A 25,080-nucleotide genomic window follows, 5' to 3' on the forward strand; every position below is an offset into this window, starting at 1 on the left:
ACATGATCTTTATGATCGTTTGAACTATGCGTTAAAACATTTGGTATATTTAGGGTATCTTGAGATTGGGTTTTTTCCTACTCCTAATTCTTTAACACCTAATTAACCTCTAACAACAAAGTTAAATTCGTAAAATAATTACTGAAGTCTGACGATTCTTTCCACTTCATATGGGGCAACCCCTCGCAAAAACATGAACATGAAAAATATTAACTTATATGCCAGATGCAAATTACAAGCCAAAACATAACCGACTAACATCGGGTTAATTGCTCTCAAGCGACTTGCAAGTGTGCGGGTTCCGGGTGTAAAGAAGCGGAGTTGAGTGGACGAGAGGGGGGAGGGGGAGGGGGTTAAAACTAATGTGTGGGGAAGGGGGTCAAACTCTAACAAACTGGCTGTCACACCATGAAATTCTGTCTCCTCAACAGGTTCCGTGAACCGCACATATTTAGAGAAGAGCAAGAATTAGGTACCTAGGGAACTGCTCAGCAAATTAAAGACAATCGGTCTTCAATTGTTTCTCCCGTTTTTGAGGGCATAAGTCAAATGCTCAGACGATAATAAACTATCAGACAATGTCGTAATTACGAAAACTAAAAAGACCAGCAGGAATAGTGCAATTGCTACAAATTCAGTTTGAGAGCAATTGAAGAACTTATGAGCGTATCAATGTTCCTTTCGCCTAAAAATCAGTCATAAATATTGCCCAGGAACAATGCAGGCTTCAATCTAAAATTAAAAACCGGGAATTATCAAAAATTGTCTTTTTCGACCGTTTTCAGCTTTAGATTCCCTATGCACACAAAAATGCACAGGCTTGCTCAATATTGTTAATAAGAACTAGGATGTGCAAAATATCAAATTCAAAGTATATAGAAAATAGAAACATACCCCGCAGATTGCCGAAAAATAGCCGCCGTTGACTCCAATAACCAAGATTGGGATTGAAGGAAGAGAAAAAAAAACTAATCAAAACAATTTTTGTACACAAACAATTTTAAAGTTCGAACTATTTTGATGTCATTTTTGGAGCTGAACATACTCCTGTTTTGTAGCGAGACAACAAAGGGGCCAGTATCAATACAAATAAGTATTAACGATGGTAAATAAGAGCAAAGTTCGTGTAACGAGCATCTAAAATTGGGCTTTATGGGTTTATCACGTTTCTATTTCTGATTTCGGTTTTTGATAGTGACTCTGTTAATTTTGAATTGCTTTGCTGAGCAACTGCTCTTTAAAAACACTATTAGCCGAATGAGAGAAGAGTGAAAATAGCCTGGAGAAGTCAAAAAGACTTCACGCAAAATGTTGAACAAGCTGTGAACTAAGGTAAAGCGAAAAAATTTTAGTAAGACGAAGTAAAAAACATAGCGGGACAAGTCATCAAATCTAAAGAATTAACCAAAGAATCAGCCAAAAAGGCAAACAGTCCCAAAACTGGAGAAACTAAAACAACCAAACAAACTAAACACAAATATAATCATTGCTACAACTCTTGAAGCTTTCACTTTATAGAACACAATTTATCAACATAAAAATACTCATTAACCCGCGTTTAGAAAATTTTTCAACAAACATACATAGAAAATTTTTCAAAATTTTGCAAATTATTATGTTCAAAACCATTTTTTATTGCCAGCCTATCGAATCTGTCGAGTACCCTATCAGCAAGAATTTTAAAATCATAATTCGCCCTTGAAGATAGACAAAGTCGGAAAATAAAAAACTTCAAAAACTTTAAATCAAATTTTAATAAAATATTGCTATAATTAATAACATTAATATCTTCATATTCTTCATCAATAATAATATCTATCAATAATAATAATATATCAACATTAATATCTTCATTAATATCTTCACCAAACCTTTCATTGTCTTCTAAAATTATCTAGTACCCAACATTTAAGCCTAGGCAACTCTTCAAGATCCATGAAGATCGATAAAGTCGGAAAAAGATAACTTGGAGAGCATTTGAAAAAAAATTCAAACCTTGTCAGAAAATAGTACGAAAAATTTGTAATAAAAAAATGTGGAATACCATTCCATTGGCCCTACCAACCATGCAATAACCTATAATCAAACCCTAGAGGAGATTGACTGGCCCCTAGGGGTTGATAAACTCAAAAAATGACATTTTGTAAAAAAAAATTATAAAGAACTGCTAAAATTCTTTATGTTAAAATGCTAAAAACCATTCCATTAACACTCGAAGACATGCAGTAAAATATCACTAGACCTCAGAGGGATTTCCACTGGGCTTTAACAAACTCTTAGAACCTAGGGCTGAAAAACTCAAAAAATGATGAACATTTTCAAAAAACTTTTAAAATATTGTAAAAATTAGTATAAATTTGCGTGTTTATTCTTGGAGAATCAAAACATATAGCTCGAAAAATGGTTTAAAAAATAGGTCTTCCAAAAGACCTGTACCACAATTAGCAAACCTTCCAACTTTAACCAGCTTCAGTTTTAGATTTGCCCAACAAAAAGTTTGAAAAATGACGAACAACGCGAAGAATTGCAACATTTTGGGCTCAAAAACTCCTAAAACTGACTTCTTATGTTCGAATCAAGGCCTTCCCAGTAACTTCGCCAATCTAAGCGCTTGAAGGACTACTAAACGCTTCTAAATGCCTCTAATGAAACTTGATGCACTCTGGGCTTTACCTGTTTATCCAGTTTTGAAAGCTGAAAGTCATGAAAAAAGGTGTGAACATATCTCACGGAAAAAAAGACGGAGCACCAATACAATCCAATTCTTGGATTGTATAAAGGACAGAGCACCAATACAATCCATTTCTTGGATTGTGAAAAAGTAGGAGCGCTATAATAGTCGGCTGCGAAGCTGAGGCGGCTATTAAAAAACACGTTGGCTGCAGCTATTAAAAAACAGATTTGATTTTGCAATTTTATGATCTTATTCAAGTTCCAGAGCAAAAATTTTTTTCCAAAGCTCCAAAGCTAAAATTTCAAAGATAAATTAAGAACATAATCAATTAAATGATATCTGAAAATTATAATTTGAAGCAAATGAAAAAATAAAAAATAGTCAAAATCAAAAAACAATCTCATTAAACAGCTAATATTCGCAGTCCAATAGAAATTCAGGATAAATTACAATTCAGTTCCCTCTTTGATTTCATTTTCACGGTTGGATAAATCGCAGTCTTAAACACACGTCATTAATTGGTTTCCAAATTTTTGACAAATCTTTTTAAGCTGCAGCAAAAAGCTGTCTGCAAAAAACGCCTTTGTTTAAAATTACATTAAATCTTTTTAATGATCTAATATATCAAGCAGCCATACCGTATCAAGCAGCCATACAAACGAATAGCAGCACAAAAAAAATGTTCACACTGTTATCATTAGAAAATTATTCAAGTACAAGTATAGCAAATTCAAACCAGACAGTTGAGTAATTGAAAAGTAGCAATGCTATGTAATTTGCCCTCAATGAAAAAGAGAACCAATTCAGATAAAGATGGGAAATTGATGACACAATTTCATAATAAATAGCCTGCTCGTTAAAATTTTAAGACCTCCTTTTTTAGGAAACAATGGCAATCACACGTGGGTAAAAAAATAGGGTTCTGCGTAAGCAAAGAGAGGATGATCCAATTAATGAGGTACAAATTGGGAACAATAATGGTATTCAAACAATACAATGCTTCCATTAGCTAACTGCGCGACATCAACATTTCGGTTTTAATAGTTTGAGGTCATAACGCGTTATTTCACAAATTCACAGACATTTAATGATGGGCGTTGAATTAAATATGTTCAAATTAATCCTGATTTTCATTAACTCCGATGCCTAAGACCAATAACTATGTCTGTCTGTGTGGGCGGAAAAGCTTACAGTTCTTTTTCTGAAGCTGATCACTGATGACTTAAATGTCGGCATAGTGAAGACGCATGTAAATTTTGTGATTGCTTTAACACGAAACGCAGCAACTTGTAAAAGATCAAGCACTTAAGATCACGCAAAACTCAATAAATCAAGGATAAAAGTAAAGCAAAAATTTATTAGAACTTCAATTCGAGAGCAGTTAAAAATGAACATCACAAAAACAATTAGCTAACTTCGGACTAATTGCATTCAACAGACAAGATGCAGTGAGGTAAAATGTAGCTTACTTAGGTGGTGCTTCTTTATAGACTTCTTCCATCGGTGGAGGGTTTTATCAATGTACTAAGAGGCTTCACATGATTATACGAGGTATTATCTGCCCCTAAAAAGTAAATTATAAAATGAAAATAATTTCAGCTCAATTTCGATTTGAAACGCAGATGTAAACTACCTTTCATTAAATTTAGCTCTTGATCTCGTCTTGAATTGGAGCGATTCAGACGGCGCAAAACAAGAAGTTAGGAGCGAAAAGTCGAATCGGTCAAACTTATGTAAAACGAAAAACGTAATCAAAAGGTAAAGCGAATCACAAAAAAGACAGGACAAAAAGTCCTGACGTACAATTCATTGCCTAACAAAAACTAGACCCAGAACGGACTGTGTGAATTGGGAAAAGCAATTCCAAAATTTTTTTCCAAAAAAAATCAGATCAAAAAAATTTAAAAAGTGAAAATCAATGTCAAAATGCCGCATGTGAACAAAAAAACACTAGCGGGAAAGCGAATTTTTGTTCAAACACCGTTTTCTCACTCTACTTTAAAATTATAGTGAAAAATTTTCACGCCGCAAAACCACTCGCTTTTTTGCTTCAGGGACTGTAGCCTAGATAAATTTTTCTTTATGGGTGCAAAAATAGTTCACCACGCCGTATTCGAAATATGGACCTCCCGCTCCCTCACCAGAAGCACTGCCCACTCGGTTATCACGGCCTTCTTTTTGCTATGCTGAAATTTTAGCATCACGCATTACTTGGGAGTGCAAACAATAGAGATCACTCAAAAATGAAGAACAAAAGCGTGAAAAAGTCACATGAGAAGTCAAAGAATTTTCTAGAAGAAAAGCGCAGAACGGTCAAGCAAAAAATTTGCATAAAAAGACCAACACGTTTACACTAATTGCTATAAACTTCGTTCGAGAGCAATTAATCAGCCAATTTGGGTTACTAATTACCCACTTTCTACAAAGAAAACAAACTACAAACTTTCTCGTATCTTTAAAAAATAGGCAACTTTGGATGAAAGATTGAGTGTGCGATTGTCTAGCTTGAATGTAGATAATACAGAAGACGCTTATGAGATCTGAAAAGCATTTTTTTTCAAAGTTTTGTTGCAAGCAGAAGTGTATGAAATTCTATTTGTGAAAATATCAGCAACGGCGAAAGTTTCGACAGTTAAAGCTGGATGGAGCAAATCAAATGGACAATAGAAAACCGGAAAGATCAAATTAGGAAAATGGGCAAAAAATGACAAGATTTTACCACTTCCTTAAAATCATGGATATGCATCAGCGCTTGCCTAGCTGGTAAAATTGACTAAAAACTGGTAGAATTTAACATCGCAAAATGGCGTTTTAAGTAACAATAGTTTATGCTGCAATTCATTCTCTGCGTTCAGTCGGAATATCACCGGTTTAAAAATGAGCAATAATTTGTTCACAGATTTTTATAGCGAGAAAAACATTGTTCGCAGGGGAACCGAAAATCAATTCCCAAGGCACCTTCTATCAAAGCCGTTTTGATGACAAAAGGAACCAATTGAGCCGATTACAAATGGCGCCCCAAAATTAGACTGAAATGTTTTCACAAAGGTATGATTCACTATCAGCGCAAGCATGAACAAGCTATTTTATCAAATTCGATCACTATCAACTCTCAGCGATTAAATTTAAATTGAGGTATCGCTGTTTGGCTTCTAATTTGAACGCGAGAGCACGTTAAATTAACGATCAAACACAGCGAGCAACCGAGTGTCTTTCTAACTAACGCTGACTATTCTCTCTGGTTTTGTCAAATTGACTCGAAACTTAAAGATTTACAAGACGCTGACAATTTGCCATTAGTTCAAACTTCAAATGTAAATTCACAGGTAATATATAAGTCAATTGTCCTTCTTTAGTTTGAGTTGTATATTGCTTTCAAAATAGGACGCCAGAAAAGATTTATAATACCGAAATAGATTCACCGATTAACCAAACACGTACAACTCCGTTTTGAGAAAACCATTTTCAGAAACGTTAACGTTGTCTGATGAAATATATATTAAGTGCACTACGCAAAGTCATAAATTTGTAACTTCCTTTTAGTAAGAATATTATAACAAATAATTCGATCAATAAATTATAGTTAAGGTTTAGTTAAGTTAACTATAAAGAGAAGAGAAAAATGAACGATATAAAGTCATGTTAGTTCAGCAAATTTTTAATTAAAAAGCGCCATTGTTTAAAGTGTCGGCCAACTTTCTCTTTGACACAATTGGAGTTATAAAAATGGGGAACGAGCTGCCAGCAAATAATAGTGCCGGCTTGGAAAAGCAGGAAAATTAAGGAAAAGCGAGAGATGAGACCACTTTTGAATTACAAGTTGGGATATTTTCCCAAATCCCTGCAGATTTTCCATCTACAGCCAGCGCTACTTTAAAAATAGGGACACGCACGCAGGGAATAAGAGGAGTGGGGGGATGGATGATAGTAGCCGGTTTGAATTGAATTTAGGATGCTCTTATTTTACTCATTCATCACACTTTCACAATGCCCCCACCCCTCCCACCTTTTTCTCTATATCTGATGATGGGGCGATGGATAAGATAACAGGCGACAGATCGATTAGGCGAAAAAAAATTGTTAACATTCGGCGAAATTGTGCCCAAAAGTTGACAAAGACAAAATTTATATATTTACCGATTTTTTGGGGAAGGCAAATTTTAGGAATTCGGAACTCTTGACTACTTGAAATTGCCTTTTAGAATTTGAAATACCGCGCCTTTTTAAGTTTCTTAATTGTTGTTCACGTAATTCCGACCAAGTAAACGTAGAAATATTTTTTTTTGCGTAAAATGCAAATCAAAATTGCCTTCGCCTAATCGAGCTTTCGCCTAAATCATATCCCTCCCTCCCCCCCTCCTCCCCCCCCCCCCAACAAGTCTATCTCTTTTTCCCTGTCTTTTTGCTCCCTAAGTCAGAAAGAATGGTCGGTTGAATGTTCGTGAACACATTTCACACTTGAGGCCTTTCACGTCATCGCTGACTTCTATCAATCCGGCTATTTAAGTGTGCTTCGCTGAGTTGTTCGTTTGAATTGAAGGTGAAGTGAGTTTAGAGCAATCACAGGCATTATCCGCTGTTTATTTTTATTGTTTTCACGTCAGAATAATATTTAAGCAGTCATTGAATGAAAATAGAGCATTGTAAACGGTATTAGACACGTTAAGGTTGCTTTTTGATGCAAAGATGTCAATGTGGACGGTAGCCACTGAGGTGAGTAGGGCTTTACATACGCAGAGCCCTCGCAGATACTTCAAATGTGTTAATTATGGACTATATTAAAAAGTACAAAAATTAGGCTACTTTTAACGCGCATTTAATTCGATTTTATGTAACAAACATAAACCGACTAATGTCGGAAGAATTGCTCTCGAACGACAGGCGATGCAATTTAATTCAGGGACTGTAGCCTAGATCAATTTTTTATGGGTGCAAAAATAGTTCACCACGCCGTATTCGAAATATGGACCTCCCGCTCCCTCACCAGAAGCACTGACCACTCGGTTATCATGGCCTTGTTTTTGCTTTGCTGCAATCGATTCCATTAAAGCAACAGGCTATACTTGGAGTGAGAGCAATAGAGATCACTCAATAATGAAGAACGAAAGCGTGAAAAAGTCACTTGAAGAAGTCAAAGAATGTTCTAGAAGAAAAGCGCAAAAATGGTCAACCAAAATATTTGCATAAAAAAGACCAACACGTGTACAATAACTGCTATAAACTTCGTTCAAGAGCAATTAGTAAAAAGACTTAAATAAGTACATTTTTACGGGGCTAGAAAATACTGAAAATAGGCTGCAAAGATGTAAGCTGGATGACCGAAAGACATCTTAAGTACGGTAGCTATTGCATCGGCATAACTATTCCAGATGAAAGAATCGTTGTAATCATATTTTAAAATTCTTTCAGTATCATATAAATCTACCCATTAACCCATATGCAATCTCTAAACAGAATAAAATCGAAAACTCATACAACTCAAAAGTAGACATGAAAAAATTCTAGCTTGTACAAGATCTCTATGAATTGTAACCGTCAATTGAAGAGCCATTTAACAGAACTAATAGCAGCCGAAAAACATGGATCACCGCGAAACTTCAGGTCAAAAACTATGAACAAAAAAGACTACTGAAGCCACTCGTGGACTCTAACTCAATTCAAGGCCCAGTGGGGCGTAACCCGTTAAAACCGCTTTCAAAGCACAGAGTCATGGAAAAAATGCATGACATGCATCTTGAAAATCATGGATTTGGCCAGCAGACTAATAGACCATTATTATCCGGAAAAAAAAGCTTCAAATTAGAAAATTATCATATTTAGCACTTAAATGGTTGGTCATATGTTGTTTAAGAACTGAAAACCATAAATCTTATCAAAAACTCTAGAACCGAAGAATAGATAACTTGATTGTTAACAAATTTTGCAAAGCAAAATTTGAAAATTAAATATTCCTAATTTGTCTTAATTTCTTGATAATTATTTCTTCAAAACAATATTTAAATGAACAATATTGAAGTTTAGGTAGCTATTGCATCGGCATGAAAATTCCAGGTGAAAAAATCGTTGTAATCATATTTTAAAATTCTTTCAGTTCGGAAAACCCCTTCCATACGTGGTCAATTTTAATGCAATATCGAAAAAGTGAGATTCACCCCCAAACGAAAAAAAACATTCATCAGAATTGCTGAGAGCATTGTCGGTAGATTGCAAAGATTTCCACGCTTAATCTTCATGGCTTTTTTAAATGAAACCGATACACAAATACGAACAAAGTACATGACGCTAATTATTGGAAAAAAACATCCAAGTGCCACAAACAAAGCTAAAATATAAAAATTCAGGTACAACCACATTTGGTTATAATTGGCAGCTAGGCTTTATGATGTTTCAGAGTGAAATAAGAAAGGCGTGATTTTGTTTATAATACCTCTCAGTAAAAAGGTCGAGCAAAGGAAACAATATAAGAGCCGTCAGATTGCAGAAAAAAATCGTCATTGAACACTCAAGTCCATTGCAATTGAAAAATGCAAAGTGACAACCTTTTCTCAGGGTGCCAACAAATATATTGATTAAGTGTGAAGTTAGAATCTACAATTATTCAAGAAGCGACTTCCGAAAACACTACCATTAAGCTCAAAAAAGAAACTTTGAACATTTAATTTGGTATGATATATGAATGGGACTTATCGGCTCGGTCCATTTTTCATTCTGATATTGTGTCACTGAAAAAATTCAATATAATGCGTTACTTTTTTAAAATTAATTCTAAATGCCATTCAGTGAGTTAGGTGAACCAGAAGTCATGCAGGAAAAAGGTTACTTGAGCAAAACCCGAAACGTGATCGAAAAGTAAAATTAACTTAAACTATCACGACAAGACCAGAAATACATTTCAAAGAGTTCTCATTAAGAACACAAAAAACTTTTGAAAAACACTTTGACAACAAAAACCGGCCAAATACCGAAAATACAATAAAAAACCGAAGACACATCTGCACGCCAATAAAAAACAACTATAAAAATTGGAAATTTGTTCTAACACCGTTCTGAACTTTACCTACATCCTGCACTGACGTGAGAGAAGAATCATTTTGCCAATTTGACTTCAAAAACAATCAAAATGTGTAAACCGATCTTTTAAAAACTACAGTACCTTTCGTTTCAACCCACTAGATCTATCCAGGCAAATCATTATACAATTTTGTTAATATGGAAGTTTCAAAAATTTTAACATTTTAATTCAATTTATTTATCAAGGGTCAGAGCAGCTTAAAATGTTCTTTGTCTATGTTCTATTAAAATTTGCGTCCAATTTGGCCTAAAAAACTTATGATCTTTTGTTATTTTCAAGAAAAGTACAATGATATCAAATGCATCCGCAGCAGAAAACACCTTTTTGAGGATCAGAGATTCAGTCTGTATACAGCTTGTGCCACTCAATTTTCACAAAAAGTCTCAGAAATTCGAAATATTGAAAACACAGTTTGAGAAATTATAATCAGTTTTATGTAATCAAATTAAATGAATGCAATTATTCCAGCATTTTCTAGTGTATTCCAAAGTTAAACAACAACATAATAGCTCAGCACGCTAAAATGAAACGCCAAAAATCAAAATAATTTAAGAGAAACGTGATGAATTTTCTAATTTCTCCATTTTCATCCCTTAACGCATTTTCAGCATTTTTAGCATGTCTAATTTGTGAATTGCGCACGACAACACGTGTTGTAACAAAAAACAAAAGCTTAACGCAGAAAAATAAAAGCTAAAAAAGATAGCACTAGAGGGAACAGTTCCCCTGTAATTGGCACAGAAGTTTCAAACTTCTTGTAAAAATATGGTTCTAACGCAAAAATTTCACAATTCGTCTCCAAGGAGCCTCAAACACAACCATTCAACAATCGACTCAGTTTAAGAAGTTCTGCACAAAAACTTTTATCTCTCTACGCAAGATATCAATCAGTAAAAATTGGAAACACAAAAAGCCACCTTCGCTAGGTTCGCAATCCCCAAAAAAATGCTCAATAAATTATAGTCTCAGTCAACAACTCAAAATTGACGTAAACTCCAAAACCTTCTAAACCCAATTTGTGCAGCTGATATCTAACCATTAACCCACATGCAATCTTTAAACAGTATAAAATCGAAAACTCATACAACTCAAAATTAGGCAAGAAATTCTAGCTTGTACAAGATCTCAATGGATTGTAACCGTCAATTGAAGAGCCATTTAACAAAACTAAAATAAAAAACATGGAACACCGCAAAACTTTAGGTCAAAAAGTCTATGAACATAAAAGACTACTAAACCCCACTCGTGGAATCTAACTCAACTCAATGCCCACTGGGGCGTAACCTGTTAAAACCGTTTAGAAAGCACAACCACATGAACAAAATGCAAGACATATCAAAACAAAGCAGGAAAAGTCATGAAAAACGATCCAAAGAATTGAATGGAGAACTTGAAAATCACAAACTTGGCCAGCAGACTAATAGACCATTATTAGCCAGAGATTTTACAAAGCTTCAAATTAGAAAATTATCATATTTAGCACCTAAATTATGGTTGGTCATATGTTGTTGAAGAACTGAAAACCATAAATCTTATCAAAAACGCTAGAACCGAAGAATAGGTAATTTGATTGTTAACATTTTGCAAAACTAAATTTAAAAAATAAATATTGCTAATTTGTTGATAATTATGTCTTCAAAACAATATTTAAATAAACAATACTGAAGTTTAGGTAGCTATTGCATCGGCATACAAATTCCAGGTAAAAGAACCGTTTTAATCATATTTTAAAATTCTTTCAGTTCGAAAAACCACTTCCGTACGTGGCCAATTTTAATTGATTATCAAAAAAAGTGAGAGACTCAACCCCAAACAAAAACAACATTCATCAGAATTGCTGAGAGCATTGTCGTAGATTACAAAGATTACCACGCTTAATCTTCATGGCTTTTTCAATTGAAACTGATACACAAATACGAATAAATTACATGGCGCTGATTATTAGAAAAAACCTTCCAAAAGCCAAAAAAGCTAATTTTTAAATTTCAGGTACGATCGCATTTGGTTATAGTTGGCAGTTAGGCGTTATGCTGTTTCAGAGTGAAACAAAAAAGGCGTGATTTTGTTTATAATACCTCTCATTAAAAACGTCGAACAAGGGAAACAATATAAGAGCCGCCAGATTGCAGAAAAAGTCGTCATTGAACACTCAAGACCATTGGAATTGAAAAATACAAAGTGACAACCTTTTCTTAGGGTGCAAACAAATATATTGATTAGGTGTGAAGTTAGAATATACAATTATTCAAAAAGCGGCTTCCGAAAATACTACCATTAAGCTCAAAAAAATAAACTTCGAACATTCAATTTGGTATGATATATGAATGAGACTTATCGGCTCAGTCCATTTTTCATTCTGATAATGTGTCATAGAAAAGATTCAATATGATGCGTTACCTTTTTAAAATTAATTCTAAATGCCATTCAGTGAGTTCGGTGAACCAGAAGTCATGCAGGAAAAAAGTTATTTGTGCAAAACCAGAAACATGATCGAAAAGTAAAATGAACTAAAAACTATCACGACAAGACCAGAAAAAAATTTCAAGGAGTTCTCACTAAGAAAGCAAAAAACTTTGAAAATCGATTTGACAAAAAACGGCCAAAAACAGAAAATACAATAAAAACCGAAGACACATATCTGCACGCCAATAAAAAACAACCACAAAAATCGGAATTTCGTTCAAAAACCGCTTTATCACTACTGACAATATGATAAAGATACGCCGCAAAAGCAAATTGCATTCTACCTACTTCCTGCACTGACGTGAGAGACGAATCATTTTGCCAATTTGACTTCAAAAGGAATCAAAATGTGTAAACTGATCTTTTAAAAGCTACAGTACTTTTCGTTTTAACCCGCTAGATCTATCCTGGCAAATCAATATACAACTTTGTTGATATGGATGTTTCAACAAATTTACCATTCTAATTCAATTTAAGGGTCATAGCAGCTTGAAAAAGTCCTTTGTCTATGTTCTATTAAAATTTGCGTCCAATTTGGCCTAAAAAACTTTCGTTATTTTCAAAAAAGTACAATGATATCAAATGTATTCGCAGCAGAACACAGCTTTATGAGGATCAGAGATTCAGTCTGTATAGAGCTTGAGCAACTTAATTTTCACAACAAGTCTCAGAAATTCAAAATTTTGAAAAACAGAATCACCTTTTAGACACACAGTTTGAGAAATTAAAATCAGTTCTATGTAATCAAATTAAATGAATGAAATTATTCCAGAATTTTCTAGTGTATTCCAAAGTTAAACAACAACATTATAATAGCTCAGCAAGCAATAATGAAAAGCAACAAATCAGAACAATTTAAGAGAAACGTGAAAATTTTCCTTAATTCTCCAATTTTTTCCTTTCACACACTTTCAGCATTTTTCAGCCACTATTAGCACTTCTAATTTTTGAATTAGAAGAACAAAAAACAAAAGCTTAACGCAGAAAAAAGAAAGCTAATAAAGATAGCACTAGAGGGAACAGTTCCCGTAGTAATTGGCGCAGAAGTTTCAAATTTCTTGTAAATATAGTTCTAACGCAAAAAAATTTCACGATTCGTCTCGAAGGAGCTTCAACTGTAACTGTTGAGCAATCGACTCAGTTTAAGAAGTTCTGTAAAAATAAGTTTTATCTCTCTACGCAAGATATCAATCGGTTAAAATTGGCAAACACATAAAGCCACCCTGGCTAGGTTTCCAACTCCCAAATAAATTTTGCAATAAATTATAGTCCCAGCCAGCAGCTAAAAATTGACTTAAACTCCAAAACATTCAAAACCAAATTTGTGCGGCTGAATTCTACCCATTAACCCACATGAAATCTTTAAAAAGTAGAAAATCGACAACTCAAACAATTCAAAATTAGACATGAAAAGAAATTCTAGCTTTTACAAATCTCTATGAATTGTAACCGTCAATTGAAGAGCCATTTAACAAAACTAAAAACCGGCGAAAAAAATGGATCACCGCGAAACTTTAGGTCAAAAATTCTAGGTCAAACAAAAAAGACTACTGAAGCCACTCGTGGACTTTAACTCAATTCAATGCCGAGTGGGGCGTAACCTGTTAAAACCAATTTCAAAGCACAAAGTCATGGACAAAATGCATGAACATATCAAAACAAAGCAGGACAAGTCATGAAAAGCGATCCAAAGAATTGAATGGAAAACTTGAAAATCACAGACTTGGCCAGCACATTAATAGACCATTATTAGCCAGAGAATTTATAAAGCTTCAAATTAGAAAATTATCATATTTAGCACGTAAATGGTTGGTCATATGTTGTTGAAGAACTGAAAACCATAAATCTTATCAAAAACTCTAGAACCGAAGAATAGATAACTTGATTGTTAACATATTTTGCAAAACAAAATTTGAAAATTAAATATTCTTAATTTGTCTTAATTTCAAAACAATATTTAAATAAACAATATTGAAGTTTAGGCAGCTATTGCATTGGCATAAAAGAATCGTCGTAATGATATTTTAAGATTCTTTCAGTTCAAAAAACCACTTCCGTACGTGATCAATTTTAATGCATGTGCACAAAAAAGTTAGAGGTTCACCCCCCAAACAAAAAAACATTGATCAGAATTGCTGCGACCATTGTTGATAGATTAAAATTATTACCAAGCTTAATCTTCATGGCTTTTTTTAATTGAAACTGATACACAAATACGAATAAAGTACATGACGCTAATTATTGGAAAAAAAACTTCCAAGTGCCACAAACAAAGCTAAAATATTAAATGTCAGGTACAATCACATTTGTTTATAATTGGCAGTTAGGTTTAATGCTGTTTCGGAATGAAATAAAAAAGGCGTGATTTTGTTTTATAAAAACTTTCAGTAATAAAGCCGAACAAGGGAAACAGTATAAGAGCCGTCAGATTGCCGCAAAAGAGTCGTCATTGAACACTCAAGTCCATTGGAATTGAAAAACACAGTGACAACCTTTTTTTAGGGTGCCAAAAATTATATTGATTAGGCGTGAAATTAGAATATACAATTATTCAAAAAGCCGCTTCCGAAAATACTACCATTAAGCTCAAAAAAATAAGCTTCGAACATTCAATTTGGTATGAAATATGAAGACTTATCGGCTCAATCCAGTTTTCATTCTGATAATGTGTTATTGAATATATTCAATATGATGCGTTACTTTTTTAAAATTAATTCTAAATGCCATTCAGTGAGTAAGGTGAACCAGAAGTCATGCAGGAAAAAAGTTATTTGTGCAAAACCAGAAACGTGATCGAAAAGTAAAATGAACTAAAATTTATCACGACAAGTTCAGAAACATATTTCAAAGAATTCTCATTAAAAAATTTGAAATTCACTTTGACAACAAATACCGGCCAGAAACAGAAAATACAACAAAAATCGAAGACACATATCTGCACGCCAATAAAAACAACCATAAAAAATCGGAATTTTGTTCTAACACCGTTCTATCACTACTGAAAATTAATATGAAAAAAAATGCCAAAAAAGCAATTTGCATTTTACCTACTTCATGCACAGACGTGATATAAATCATTTAGCCAATTTGACTTCAAAAAGCATCAAAATGTGAAAACTGTTCTTTTAAAAGCTACAGTACTTTTCGTTTCAACCCACTACATCTATCCTGGCAAATCATACAATTTTTTTTTAAATGGAAGCTTCAACAATTTAACATTCTAATTCAATTTAATTCTCAAGGGTCATACTAGCTTAAAAATGTTCTTTGTCTATGTTCTATTAATATTTGCGTCCAATTTGACCTCAAAAACACCTTATGATCTTCCGTTATTTTCAGGAAAAGTACAATGATATCAAATGTATCCGCAGCGGAAAACACCTTTTTGAGGATCAGAGATTCAGTCTGTATACAGCTTGTGCCACTCAATTTTCACAAAAAGTCTCAGAAATTCGAAATACTGAAAAACAATCACCTTTGAGACACAGTTTGAGAAATTATAATCAGTTTTATGTAATCAAATTAAATGAATTGAATTATTCCACCATTTTCTAGTGTATTCCAAAGTTAAGCAACAACATTATAATAGCTCAGCACGCAAAAATGAAACGCCAAAAATCACAATAATTTAAGAGAAACGGTATAAATTTTCTAATTTCTCCATTTTCATCCCTCCACGCATTTTCAGCATTTTTTAGCATGTCTAATTTGTGAATTGCGCACGACAACACGTGTTGTAACAAAATAAAAGCATAACACAGAAAAAAAGGACGAGAGTCAATAAAGATAGCACTAGAGGAAACAGTTCCCGTAGTAATTGGCGCAGAAGTTTCAAATTTCTTGTAAATATAGTTCTAACGCAAAAAAAATTCACGATTCGTCTCGAAGGAGCTTCAACTATAACTGTTGAGCAATCGACTCAGTTTAAGAAGTTCTGTAAAAATAAGTTTTATCTCTCTACGCAAGATATCAATCGGTTAAAATTGGCAAACACACAAAGCCACCCTGGCTAGGTTTCCAACTCCCAAATAAATTTTGCAATAAATTATAGTCCCAGCCAGCAGCTAAAAATTGACTTAAATTCCAAAACATTCAAAACCAAATTTGTGCGGCTGAATTCTACCCATTAACCCACATGAAATCTTTAAAAAGTAGAAAATCGACAACTCAAACAATTCAAAATTAGACATGAAAAGAAATTCTAGCTTTTACAAATCTCTATGAATTGTAACCGTCAATTGAAGAGCCATTTAACAAAACTAAAAACCGGCGAAAAAAATGGATCACCGCGAAACTTTAGGTCAAAAATTCTAGGTCAAACAAAAAAGACTACTGAAGCCACTCGTGGACTTTAACTCAATTCAATGCCGAGTGGGGCGTAACCTGTTAAAACCAATTTCAAAGCACAAAGTCATGGACAAAATGCATGAACATATCAAAACAAAGCACGACAAGTCATAAAACACGATCCAAAGAATTGAATGGAAAACTTGAAAATCACAGACTTGGCCAGCACATTAATAGACCATTATTAGCCAGAGATTTTATAAAGCTTCAAATTAGAAAAAAATATCAAATTTAGCACCTAAATTGTTGGTAATATGTTGTTGAAGAACTGAAAACCATAATTCTTATCAAAAACGCTAGAACCGAAGAATAGATAACTTGATTGTTAACAAATTTTGCAAAACAAAATTTGAAAATTAAATATTGCTAATTTGCCTTAATTTGTTGATAATTATGTCTTCAAAACAATATTTAAATAAACAATATTGAAATTTAAGCAAATTAAACCCACTCACGTGTAATGCATGTATTATAAAAATTGGTACACCTGTCTGTGGGAAGCAATAAAAGTACGCTAGAAATTAGATCTCAAGCGAAGACTTCTTTTTTGAATGACTCACCGTTTTTTGTATGGCCACTCCACGGTCAACCTTTGCCTCTACAGTGCCATGTAATATTAACGAAAATAACTAGAACGTTATAAATATGTTAACTATTAATTACACAAATCCGTGATTGTAAAAACATCAAAAGGTATAAAATTTGTCGATGGTATGTATAAATTCACTCCTCAACTTTCGACAAAGATTTGAGGCAGTAAAATATTAAATAGTCCAAACACGACAATTTGGACCTCATTTAAAACCTCAGAGTTAGACAAAGCTACTTAATAGAAATTCAAAAAATCTGAAAGCGACGAAACAATCAAGCGAATGCAATAAAAAAATTTCAATGAAATAAATTTTCAATTTTCAAATAAAAAGTTCAAAATATTGACGCATAAGGTTTTAAAAGGGAACAAAATAAACAGTGGACGAAGGGATATGTTTAAGTTTTAGGCATACGTGAATAAATACAATTTCAAAAATTTTAAAATCTAAAGAATAAAAATTTCCGTGAATTAATTTATTGTGAATAATGTGCTCCTATTTTATCGCATTAAACCAAACCGAATTTCTTGGTCATGTAATTCTCGAAAAAGAACAGCAGCACCAATTATAACGATAATTTTGATTTGAAATTATAACGAAAAGCATTAAAACGTCCCAAAACGACTAACAAGAATAAAGCCACATACAACTCTTTAACACAAAGCAAACATGGTCGCAAAACAAACCGCAAACTGTTGTTAAGTTGTATGACTACAAAGAGCGACCATAGCAACTTTTGCACACAACACTTTTAAAGACCCTCAAAGTAGCTATGGTATAGTATAGCCCGGTATAATATACATGTCATTCAAAAGATCACAATATGTTTCTATTTTTCCGATCTCACGTTAAGTTTGCCCAGTTAGGGAAAAGTAAACAGAATCGAATGGGCTACTCTTTTAAAGCGTAATCGCCCAAAATTTATTCAGTCCGAACCCTCTCTGACTAATATGTAGGCTAAGTGTAACTCACGTTCACGTACTCAATCAGTGGTCCTATTTTACTAGGCTTACCTCTGGGGGGTATTTCAGGTATATTTTGACCAAAATACAAAACCCAAAGGCCCAAAAAGTGATTCAAAAGTTGGGCAATAAGACCACAGGTGTTAATAGTAAGGAGAGATTTCCTGTGAACCCAATCAAAACCACGCAAGCAATTGTAATCCACACGTACAAGAAATAGGGACAATATAGCGATAGTAGTACCTTTAACTAGAACACAGGATAGTTCAGCCACGCTCAAATGGCAAATTTAAAGTCTTTCAAATAAGTTCTGCAGATTTATTTGAGTCAAAGAGTGAACTAGACATTTGCATACATTAGCGCAGGTGAAATTGTCAACAATTTCAACTTCAGTGCGCGAGTTTCGTCTGCGTGTGGTATAATTACTTGATAAGAAACGGGCACAATTCTGTAGCTTTATATGATAACACGAAACTGGGCTTATTGCCAAAAGAGAGTCTGAATGGAATTCGGTACATATCACCAAAATAGCCCATATTTAACTAATTGGAACCCTATAATATGACAACACCAAACATGTTAACCAAAAGAATAAAATTCTTGACGAAATATGTGATCAACAATAGCTTCACAAAATTTGTTCACTCTCATTGAATCTTTCGATTATCAATTTCTAATTTTACTACAAGCCCAATTTGCCCAATGATAGTAAATCCTCCTCTTCCTGTAATTCTAATTGTGTCCTACAAGTCTAATATTGACTTCAGTGCGTGATACAACTGTACACAATCCACGAAATCCAATATCATAAGATCAAGCCGAATAATTTTAACATTGCTGAAGGGATAACAAAAGTGGAGTCACAAAACACTCAATGCCAAAAAATATAAAAATATCTCAAATCTATCCAATAGTTTATGATCGTGTTTGCTATTTATAATTGTAAAGGCCACGGTCACGCCTTACCGGCCTGTGAAAAAGGATGTTTGAATACGAAATAACCAAACTAGATCCTTATCTTATCCTACTGCAAAGTCATCAGAAAGACTATTTAGTATAAATGTAAGACATAGTTCATTTGGCGATATCGCGGGTCATAGTCATGCTTTTCCGGACTTACGAAAACATCAGATCAACTTACCGCTCAAGTATGATAACAATTGATTGTAACGGCGACTGCAAAATTGAAGCAAATGAGCAATCATAACGTTATTTGACAAAGACAGAGCTTTCTATTTATAATAAAATTGCCAGCTACCTCTTTTCAGAGGTCCAAATGGAAACCACTACAATTTGAAAGTCACGAATCAGTACCATTAAAAAATCACTGTAGCACAGGTTGCTCTGTAGTTGATAGGATGAAACCAGCTAAACACCTTTTATCAACTCAGATAAGCACCCTGGCCAGGACGGACTGCATTCAAACACAAATGACAACAATTTTTAGTCAATTACTCGGTTAGAAAATTATACAACCAAAACTGCCCGGTAAGGGCTGAATAAATTTCTACGAATGATAAATATCCCCATCTTTGTGTTTAAAAAAGTGGGAAAGAAAGACAGGCACCCATTGAACCGCTAATTTGTAGTGGGATTTTAGAACAGAAAGATCAAAGAGGAAAACTTAAACAAGTTATTCTGGCATTGAGTATTTTTGCACATTGAGCACAATGTCATCCTATATATTAAACGCGGGTAGAAATTTTGGTCAAAAAACTGAAGATTTAAAATATTTCAACGCAATTATCACTTGCAGGCAGCCAGTTTTGTAGCGATTAGTGAGCTTGAAGAATACGACAATAAGTTCAAAATACAACCGAATAAAATCCGAAAAGATACAAAATAACTCGAAACTGAAATTAATATGCAAATTAACGACTGTCGTTCGCCGTAACAGCTCGCAATCAAATATACCTCGCAAATAAAATCACAATGACGGATATCAGAAAACGTTTTTCCAAAAAGTATTTTCACTCTGTCCAACCAAAAATTATAAACTGAACTTATGAAAATTCGTCAAAATAATGCAATAAATTTCCAAAACGTTAACCATTTTCACCTCTTTTTAACAACAAACTAAAATTTTTCACAACAAAATTTTCTTTTAAAACAAAATTAATTCGCAACGAGATTTCAATCTTTATAAATTTATTACAAAAAAGTTGAAAAATGACCGAGTAACGTCGGGCGAATTGCTTTCAAACGAGTGGTGAGCAGTTGGCTTCGTCAGTAACCAGCAACGGTTAAGGGAGGCTAGCTTTATGGAAAAACCGAGGACTAAAAAAATTGCAACCAACATAGTTTGAGAGCAACTAAAATACTCAGACCTTAACAATTAAAAACAAAAATTAACATAGCTGGCAAACTGCCGGAAAATAACCGCATCAGAGGTACATACGGAATGAAACAGAAAAACAAAGAAGAGATTCTAAGTTTCAAAAAATTTCAGATTCGGTGTGCAGTTAGTTTGTTAGATTCTAAAATTGTACTTAATTCAGTTTCTAAACTGAAAGCTATCAAGCTTAATACTAATGTCAGCAAGCAATCGCTCTAATGAACTTTAATAACCTAATACACTATGACCTAATACACTATGGCTTTATCGGTTTATCCGTTTTGATTTTTCTCTTTTGACATTGACCGTATTCACATTGCGTAATTCAATGCGTGAAAGAATTCAAAATCCATTCAGTTGAAACAACGAGAGAGGCAAGTCACGAGTCAAACGCGAAATTCGTGACTTATGTAAAACGAAAAACGTGCTCAAAAGGTAAAGCGAATATTTCAAAGGAGAGCACCTAAATAATAGCCGTTGAGAGGCTGACGGCGGCACGATTAAACATATAAACGCCCTGAATGTTTTTTTCGTCAAAAGCAGTCTGCTTTAGAAATGGTGTCAGGACAATTTACCCAATTCCATTATACCCAATGCCATTATACCCAATGCCATTTTACCCAACCTGCCATTTTACCCAATGCCATTTTACCCAATGCCACTTTACCCAATTTACCCTATTGCTAAATTAACCAGAACGACTATTTAGCCGACTATAAAATAAATGGCCCGTGGGACTTGATATGAAACCCTCACAACCGAACATGGGATTAGCCGATTATATAACTAAATGGCCCGTGGGACTTGATATGAAACTATCACAACCGAACTTGGGATTATAATGTCCACAAATATTTTAAATCATCCTTCTAATAGCGACTGCTAATTTGTTATCGGATAATTGAACGAAAAGATCAAAGGGCATTGGGTAAGTTGGTATTGGGTAAAATGGCATTGGGTAAAATGGCAGGTTGGGTAAAATGGCGTAGGGTAAAATGGAATTGGGTAAAATGGAATTGGGTAAATTGTCATGTAACCTTTAGAAATTATACCATCTTTGCAACTCTTAGAAACAGTGACGGTAAAGTAAACATGTATACATTGCTTCCTTTGACAGCAGCCGCGTCACAATCTTTTCAAATCTCTAAACAAATTCAAATTTGACGTTCGTTATATGGATACACGACAACAGGTATTTACTTATGAACGAAATCTCTAAAGAGAAGGCAACAAAGTCATAATTAGGTATAAATGATCTAAGACTGCAATGGTTTTTGTCATAACCCAAAAGTTGTACTTATCCAGCGTAAAACCTAAAGCTTGTGTCCATCACAACATGCTTGTTCGGCACCTTCGGTGTACCGTACACTTAGAGAACACTACAGTTTATCACGTTTATTTTGACGCAGAGTCAAAATGTCCATTCTTTTTTTTGCGAAAGAACATTGTAGAACAAAACGTTCGGTTCGAAAATTTAGCTAAATTCAAGCAAAAAGATTCGTTTACAATAATTGTTTCAGACTTCGTCCAAGAGCATTAAACCAATACGAACATAACTAACTGCCCGGTTAAGTTCACAGATAAAATCAGCCCGTATAGCGCTCAGGATTGCGATAAAGCAATCCGAACTCGTTCTTTCAAATTTTGACAGCAGAGGGGGCGCTAAAGGTCAAAGAAACTTTCAAGGTTGTGACATCTTCAACGGAAAAGTAACAACTATAACCGCGAACCATAACAAAGTCACAAGAGCTGAAACTTATTATCAAGTCAATTTTCTTTCCGTCAGGTCTCTTAAAGTATTGAAAGCAAAAAGCGTTGAAGAATAGTAACACAGACATTAAAAGGAATATCATTTTATGAAACGATAGTACAAAACAAAGACAAACTACTACTCACGGTTGAGAAATGTGAGATATCGAGGAATGTCCAATTGAGGTAGAAAGTGTGGTGTTCCTGTGCCAATTTGAACACATTCTTCATCAGTTCACTTTTCACTCCTCCCACTGTACTCCACGTGACCAAATAGGAAGACTGCTGTTGTGACGTCACAGATGCAGCTGAGAGAGTACTTGAGGCTGCGTTTGTGGTTGATGATGACGACGTAGGTAGTGCTGCAGAGGAACCTCCGATGTCGGTGAAGTCACCGCCTCGGACACGCTGGTGATTCCCAGTCATACGTGCATTCTACAAATTTGAAAAAAAAACAGTTTTAACTGTTCATTATCTCTCATTGAAATATAACAATCTAACATTGATGCTTTATCTCACAATGTTGCATTTTAACAGCTACTACCACTGTTTTTTGACATATCAAGAATTCCGGAATCGACTCGAAGTAAAAAACAGACCGCCATCACTGACCTGAAGCACCTCCAATTGATTAAACAGAAAATTTTGAAACAAAAAAAAATTACAGAAAAGATTAACCGCCAAAAACTGATAAAGCATCTGATAAAACTAAATTTATGTTGCATCTCCAAATGAATTAGTGGAAAAAGACCTAGTAATTCAGAAAAAAAGTAGTTCGACCAAAATATTATCAATTGACATACTATTTAATCGGTTCATAAAGAAGAAACCAAGGAAAGGGAAGGTTGATGACGTAGGACAAAATCAAAATACAATTTTCTCTATAAAATTCAAAAGAAATTCTCTGCTATATATTGATCGCAGACATATGTAAAATATTTCTTCTGCAACGTGAAACATCAACCCAACACTACGCAGAGAAATATAAAACATAACCGACTAAAGTGAGACTAACTAGTCTGCGTGTGTATGTGTGTTGGGGGGGGGGGGGGGGTTGGGGTCGGGAACAAATATAAAAACAGCCACCGTAGACCGCTTGACGCACATTGGCATTAATTCAGAGAAAAAAGTTAAGTGTCAAAAAGTGTTTTAATTAGGTGTGCAGCTTTAGTTAGCTTTAGTTCCAAAATTACACTTAATTCAGCTTCTAAACAAAAAGCATTATTATTACAAGTTTACTACTAATCCCAGTTAGCAATGGCTCTAATGTACTTTCATAGCCTACTGCACTTTGACTTAATGACCGAGATTTATCGGTTTATCCCATTTCTTTTGAATTTGTTTTCTGGCCTTGAAAACATTCACTACATCCCGCAAAACTCTAAGAACCACCTTTCACACCACGAGTATGCTTCGAGACTAGTGAAAGGCTCTACAGCCTCTGAGCGCTACCTGTTTACACGTGACTAATTTAATTGCTAGACTTCGTTTGACAGCAATTAATAGTTTATTAACACCTAAGGAGAAAAATTTGGAAAAATGATAGACAATTTCAAAAAACTGAAAAGCAAAATTTATTAAAAGTTGCTAAAAATTGTGATATTATTATCTTCAAAACCATTTCGTTGTCTCTAAAATCTATCCAGCAATCCCCTTTCCAGTCCTAAAAAGTTTCGTTAACCCTGAAGGACAAAACATGCAAAACAGCCGGCATATTGCCGGAAAGCAGCCGCCGTTGATGCGCATCGGGATTGAAACAGAAGTAAAAAAAGGAGACAGAAACTGACCGAAGTTTTTCTGTTTTTGTTTCAGCGTCAAAAAGTGCGCTGATTTGGCGTGCAAATTCAGATTCTAAAACTTAATTTAATTCAGCTTCTAAACAGAAAGTTATTTAGCATAACACCAATGTCAGCTAGCAAACATAACCGACTAACGTTGAGCGGATTGCTCTCAAACGACCGTTGAGCGGTTTGCTTCTTCAGTAGCACGGTTTAGTGAGGCTAGCTTTGAATTAATTGAATGTGCGTAAGGTCCCCTCCGCAGGGTTGCACCGCAGCGGGGTGCAAAAAGTCGATTGGGGGACTAATGTGGAGGCGGTTGTTGGGTGGGGTGTGGGATCAATTTCTAAGAAGCACCCTTCACACCATAAGTCTACATAACAGTTTCTGTTAATCGCATACTTGAAGACTAGTGGACTGAACGGATCTAAGAGAACTTAATGCAAACTGGGCGCTACCTCTTTATTTCGTTTCTGAAGACGGAAGTCAAATGGGTCAGACGAAAAATCGGCCAAGCGAAAAATTGCGTAAAAGAGACAAAGATAACCGACTAACGTCGGGCGAATTGCTCTCAAACGACCGGTTGGCTTTGCCAGTAGCTAGCCATGGGGGGTGCACCGGGGGCTGATGGGGACAACACTGGGCTGGGGGGCAACAGCGCAGTGGGGGTGGATGCAAAAAGGGGGGGGGTCACCAGGGGGGGGGGGGGGGGGTCTTAACCTCTAAGAAACGCCCTTCACACCATAAGTATAAGTCTCCAAAACAGTTTGAGCTGTGAAACAGAGTTGAAAGGCTTTAAGAGCACTCAAAGCCCACTGGGCGCTAACTGTTTATCCCGTTTTTGAGGACGAAAAGTCAAAAGCGGCCGAAAAATCGGTCAAGCGAAAAATCGCATAAAAAAAGACCGACAGGACTGATATAATTGCTACAAACTTCGTTTGAGAGCAACTAAACAGGATTATTATATTTGCTACAAATCGCTTTTGAGAGCAATTAATAAAGATTTCCTAAGAAGTGCCTGTTAAGTCATTTAAGATAAAAACATTATTATAACTCATTGTTAATGAAGATGATGGCATTACGCCACATAACAGCTGCTCAAAAACGGCA

The 25,080-nt window shown here is 34.7% G+C and overlaps 1 protein-coding gene across 4 annotated transcripts in view; it reads right to left on the minus strand.

The window, feature by feature from the left end:
* The window catches only part of LOC142354268 (uncharacterized), a 301,959-nt gene that overhangs the window by 58,924 nt on the left and 217,955 nt on the right, over positions 1 to 25,080 (minus strand). For all 4 annotated transcript variants that reach the window (XM_075406530.1, XM_075406529.1, XM_075406528.1 and 1 more), the window contains one exon: positions 22,340 to 22,627. In XM_075406530.1, the coding sequence (XP_075262645.1) occupies positions 22,340 to 22,627 (288 nt within the window). The remainder of the gene's footprint in view (positions 1 to 22,339; positions 22,628 to 25,080) is intronic.

This window comes from Convolutriloba macropyga, chromosome 15, assembly GCF_964194025.1.
Source record: "Convolutriloba macropyga chromosome 15, txConMacr16.3, whole genome shotgun sequence".
Classification (NCBI taxonomy): domain Eukaryota; kingdom Metazoa; phylum Xenacoelomorpha; order Acoela; family Convolutidae; genus Convolutriloba; species Convolutriloba macropyga.